This window comes from Rhinolophus ferrumequinum, chromosome X, assembly GCF_004115265.2.
Source record: "Rhinolophus ferrumequinum isolate MPI-CBG mRhiFer1 chromosome X, mRhiFer1_v1.p, whole genome shotgun sequence".
In the NCBI taxonomy this organism is placed as follows: Eukaryota; Metazoa; Chordata; class Mammalia; order Chiroptera; family Rhinolophidae; genus Rhinolophus; species Rhinolophus ferrumequinum.
Window position 1 is genome coordinate 51,336,942 of NC_046284.1, and position 5,664 is coordinate 51,342,605.

Consider the following 5,664-nt stretch of genomic DNA (forward strand, 5'->3'; position numbering starts at 1 on the left):
GGTACTGTGATGTTTGTTCAGTTCAAATCACCATCCATTGCTTGGTCCATAGATTAGTCTCAGAACACAGCCCCCAGTGGACCCAAAATATCTGAGTCTTATGAAGAGAAAAGAAAGTATAAACAGATTTAAAATGAACTAAAAATGTTAATGACAACTTTGTTAAGAACTATGTAATACAGTGGGGCCCAAGCAGCCCTAGCGCATTACCAGCTGGGTGGGTACAACTCTGAAGTTGGGAGATGGGTTTTATCCACACTCCTATAGGACTCAAATAGGGGCTTTGGCCATTTGGGGGCTATAGTGAATCAGAAGGGCTTTGTCACCATGAGGAGACTCCATCGTATCTATAGCTGTCAGCAGAGTACAGGGCACAGCAGAATAGGAGTGCCCAGCAGATATAGTATCCAGAGAAGGCTGGCATACTGTTCTCAGCTGCTTGGACTTGTTCCCGGTCACAGGTGAGCCCTACCTTCAGCCCTCCTGAGTGTCTGACAGGGTCCAGTCCTACTACTTCAAAGGAGCCAGCCCAGCACAGCTCACGTACTCAGTACCTCCACTGATCCACTCAGCAGTCTGTGAGGCAAGTTTTAATCTCATTTCAGATGACAAGGCTGACCCTTACAGACTTGGACCTGTTATAACCACCAGGTTGATTCCTCTAAGCTATGATCCCTAGAGGTAATGTGTTTTATTAATACTTACCATTTTACATTCTGACAAGAATTTCAAGTGTCTTTATTACCCTCATAAGCTCACTGAACATTTCAATTGTTTACCATGTATTGATTTCTAGGTTTCTTTTTTATTATAACAAACATACCCCATATATCCTTTAGGAAAAAGTGATGAGTGACAAAAGCAAAGAAAAAGAATCACACAAGGTGGGAGCCACGGGACGGTAGTGGACCCAGGAGAAGGGGCCTCAGTGCCCCCTGACATGGTTCCAACTCGGGGACAACCTGGGGATGGGCACGCCTGCTGAGGAATGGCATGGAGGTGCCTAACCATCAGGTGACTGCACTCATTCCTGAGGACAGGCAAGACCTATTTTGGGCCACCATAGAGGAATCGCCTCTTCTTTTCAGTGTACACACCTTCAGGGTTTTCTCTGTGCCCAAATGCATTAGGCAAACAATGTTTTTACAAAAATGGGCTGATACCGTATATGCAGTTCTGAAAACATTTTTCTTTGTTATTTTACAAAGTACCATGGACATCTTTTCCATGCACGTGGGGGGAAATCCCCTACTGAAACAGAGTGCTGTAGTTGGATCAAAAGGCTACTGGCAACAAGAGTGACACCTAAAGCAAACTATCAGCTTAAGGTTAAAGCACATGGCCTGGCAAATGCCTGCCAGGGAAAGCAGGGTGGGCAATATTCTCATCAGAGAAATCAGAATTGAAGGCCGAGGGCGTTAAACATATGGGATATCATGTAAGCCCCTTTGGCCCCTACCTCTGCCCTTCACTCCCCTAATACCTCTTTGGCCCTTTGGGGTGAATGGATCCTGCACATCTCTTTGCATCCAATGAAAACCACCCATTTTCTGTTTTTTCCTTAGCTCTTCCTGAGCCCTTGACACATCTCCACATTCTCTCATCTCACTGCCCACATGCCTTTCCTGTAAGTCCTCCTGATAGTCCTTGGGGGAATCGTCTGTCCCCCTGTCTGTTTTTCGTTTTGCTTTCTGAGGCACATAATCTTCAGCCTGGCGCTTCTCGGCAGCCCGCGGCTCGCTCCCTGGCTTTGCCTGGGGTTCTGACTTGCCCTCACCACGTGCTTTTCCCTCATCTTCAGACTTGCCCTGCTTTTCTTGCTTCCCCGCATCATCTGGCTGTCCCTCATCATCTGGCTGTCCCTGGTCCTGGAGCTGTCCCTCATGTTCTGGCTTCCCCTCCACTTCAGGCTTTTCTTCCTCATCTGACTTTCCTTCATCTTCTGTATTTACTTCATCTTCTGGCTTTCCTTCATTTTCATTGTAGAGTCTTTCCATGTTGAGATGTCCCCTCCTTTTCCTGTCCTGAGGGGTGGGGTGGGGTGGGGGTAAGAGGAGACAAAGAGGAGACAAGGGAGACTGAAGGCTGGGATGTGAAATGCAGGGCCAGATAGTACTGGCATCTCGCCCCTTGTCAGGGTTCCCCTGACCTGGCCTTCTGCCACCCTTTCCATCACCATTCCTTCCACACACGTGAGCCAACCGTTTTCCTAGCAGGCCCTACCACCTTCTGTACCATCCTTCGGGGTGGTGGGGTGTGTGTATGTTGTATGTGGAGGTGGGATGGGTGTGGGCCCTCAAATTCTGCCCAAGCTGGGCCTCCACACTCCCCCTCAGTTCCTGTCCAGGGCCTCCCCCCCTTTCACTGACCTGCAGGAATTCTGACAGGTTCCTCCTCCTTTTCTAGCCTTCCAAGTGCTGGTGACACACAGGCAGACCTGCAGATAGGAGACAGAGGCAGGGGCTGCGGGCTCAGTGGACTGAGAGCCCTTTCCCCAATCCACACCCTCCACATTCAACATTCAATGTTTCCCTCCCCTATCATTCCCTCCCTCCCTCCCCCAGCCCAATCACAATATTTGTTTTCAGGCCTCCAACACCAGACCAGGACGCTGTCCAAACTACTGGGCCTCTGTGTCCCCCTCCCCTGCAGGCAACCTGCCCCACCCTCACCCCCTTTTCGCGAAGGTCAATATTTCCTCATAGGCGCAGTGTGTGAGAAGGGGGTGATTCCCAGAACATGCCTACGTTTCACTGTCGCACTGCAGGGGCTCCACCCCATTTTAGGCTCGAGAATGGATGGAGGGCACACAGTTGGGGAGCCGAGGAGGCGGCAGGGTCTCTAGCGGGGTGCTCCCTCCCCACCTGCCCATGCCTGCGCCATGACCCCCTTCTCCCCAATCTCGGACCCCTCGTTCTCCCCCCCTCCGACCCCCGCCCCGCAGCGGCTCACGGATCCTGCTCGCATCCACCCCCTCCCCTGCCCGGGCCGCCGACAGCGCCCAGCTGCACACTGACCTGCGGCCCGGGCCAGGCCCGCGCCTCCTCGTGCTCGCGGAAGCCCGCCCGCCGCCTGGGCAGCTCAGGGAGCTGGTTCCACACAGGCGACGGGAGCGGTGGGCGCCAGGACGGCACCGCAGGGCGGGCGCCAGGTCTGCAGCCCACAAGGGCGCCCAGCCAGTCACGTGAGCGCCGCGTCACCCGAGCTCAGCCCCGGACCCGCCCTCCTCACTCCCATCCCCGAGGACCCAGCAGGGGCGACCCGGGTGCGGGTGTGGTGGCAATGGGGGAGTCACCGAGAGAGCAGGAAGCGGAGGCTTCCTGACCGCAGGTGCTGTATTTACCTGGCACATCTTCTCAAGTCCTCGCCCAGCATTCCTGTGAGATGCGCATTCTCGCCAGGTGTGACTGCTGATCACAGGGAGGGTACCCGACTTCGCCAAGAGCGCTCAGCCACGGAGCCCCACAGCCGGCTTCCAACAGGCTTCCAACACCGGCTGTGCCTGACTCAAGCCCTGGCAGTGGTGCCCGCCAGGAAGCTGCGCGGCCACCTTGAGTAGCGGTATTCCTGGGCCTCCCCTCTTCTCAGTCCACACGTTCTCCCTCCCTGGATGATCTCTGTTCGTTTCCCACTAAGACAGATGATTTCCAAGTCTGTGTCTCGAGGCTATTCCCCTCCTCTGAGCCTCATACCTGTTTTTGCTTTCCCACCAGCAATATAATAGAGTACGTTTCCCTACACCCTTCCCAACATGTGACATACTTTTTAATTTTTACTAATATGATAGGTGAGAAGTAGTATCTCACTGTTTTATTTTGCATTTCTTTTTTTTTCCTTCCCTCTTTCTTCCGCCTCCTCCCCCCCCCCCCCCACTCCGGTTCAAGCTGTTGTTTCTCAGTCTAGTTGTGTAGGGTATAGCTCCCTGGCCCATGCTGGTATAAGGAACCTTGCACTTCCCTGGGTTGAGGAAGTCGGGTCAGTCATAGGTGGGCTGCTCACAGCAGCTCCTGGCAGATCTCGCCGGCTATGGGCAGCACACAGTAGCCCACAGCAGCACACAGCCTCCCATGACAGCTTGTGCCAACCTCCTGCTGCTCAGGGCAGCCCAGCTCCAGGGAGAGCTGCTGTTCACAATCTTAGCTATAGAGGGCGCAGCTCACTGGCCCATGTGAGAATTGAACCAGCAACCTCAGCTCTAGGAACACAGCGCTGGAGCCCCCAGGCCCGCCCTCGCATTTCTGCTTAATAATAATTTTAGTATCATAAATTGTTCATGTCTTTTCCACATTTTTCTATTGGGTTGTTGGTCCTTCTCCCCTTGTTTTTCAAGTATTCTTTATACATTAACTATATTAGGCCTTTATCTGTTACATACGTTGCAAATTACGTTGCAAATATTTACTTCCAGTTAGTTGCTTTTTGACTTTGTGGTGTATTTCTGCCATACATTTTAAAAAGTAGTCAAATTTATCATACTTTTTTCCTTTTACTTCATCTAGATTTTGATTCATAGTTAAGAGCTCTTTTCCTACATGAGGTCAAAGAGGAATTTACCTGTTTTCTTTCAGTACTCACATAGTTAACTGTATTTGTCTTGAGGACATCGGTGGCTAAGGAATAAACCAGTGCCAAACTGAGTTGAACCTAGAGCAGACTCAAGGCACTAGAGTAACAAAAATCAACACTCAAGGCTCATTAAAAGGGGAAAGGTTTCCTAACAAACCATCACCCATACGATGAGGGGAACCTCAAATGTTTCACTTTATGGATAATTGTAAACTGGAAATAAGCTAGCCCTCACAAAGTCTTTTTGCTTGGCTTTGCAACATCTAGGTGGACTAGTCAACTTTAAGCTTTGAACATAGATCATGGTGGTTCCAGAGAGGAAGTACCATTAGGGGCCGACCAATGCAAACAAAATCTCTGGAGTAAGATTCCATCATCCTAGTCCTCAAATTATTTCAATAAACAATTGTTCAAGTATAATGCCGACACACAAAGATAACTAGAAACACAAAGAAAAAAGGCATCATTAAGTAAGAAGCAGTAGACACAACAGACAACACAAACAAATCCATTAGCTTTGATTTATCAGATAGACTATTAAAACCACAATGCTTAGTGTATTCAGATAAATAAAACCCAATCTTGAAAATTTCAGTAGGGAACTAGAAACCAGAAAAAGTGGGGGTAAAAAAAGGAAATCCTAAAACTAAAAAATAACTTAGCTGAAATCAGAAACTCAATGGATAACTTTAACAGCAGATTAGAAACAACTCGAGAGAATTAAAGAACTAGAAATTATGTTCTGAAGGAACTATCCATAGGCTGCACAGGTAGTCAAAAAGATGGAAAATACATTATGACCCAGCAATTCCACTTCTGGGTATCTATCCAAAGAAATCCAAAACACTAATTTGAAAAAATATATGCACCCCTATGTTTATTACAGCGCTATTCATAATAGCCTGGATATAGAAACAACCGAAATGCCCACCAATAGACGACTGAATAAAGAAACTATGGTACATTTATACAATGGAGTATTACTTGGCCATAAAAAAGAATGAAATCTTACCATTTGCAACACGGATGGACCTTGAGAATATTGTGCTAAGTGAAATAAGTCAGACTGAGAAAGACAAATACCACTTCATCTCACTT

General features: G+C 49.0%; 1 protein-coding gene across 3 annotated transcripts; it reads right to left on the bottom strand.

The window, feature by feature from the left end:
- Positions 1-1,409: 1,409 nt before the first annotated feature.
- Positions 1,410-5,398, bottom strand: TCEAL3 (transcription elongation factor A like 3). Of its 3 annotated transcripts, none has more exons than XM_033107139.1 (3): positions 3,344-5,398; positions 2,370-2,437; positions 1,410-2,024 (listed from the first exon to the last, which is right to left on the bottom strand). In XM_033107139.1, the coding sequence occupies exon 3, from the start codon at positions 1,995-1,997 to the stop codon at positions 1,419-1,421; it is 579 nt and encodes a 192-aa protein (XP_032963030.1). In that variant the 5' UTR covers positions 1,998-2,024; positions 2,370-2,437; positions 3,344-5,398; the 3' UTR covers positions 1,410-1,418. The 3 variants fall into 3 exon arrangements, with proteins under 3 accessions (XP_032963030.1, XP_032963039.1, XP_032963049.1); XM_033107148.1 differs by lacking the exon at positions 3,344-5,398 and adding an exon at positions 3,018-3,177; XM_033107158.1 differs by lacking the exons at positions 2,370-2,437; positions 3,344-5,398 and adding an exon at positions 3,018-3,178.
- Between the last annotated feature and the right edge of the window lie 266 nt (positions 5,399-5,664).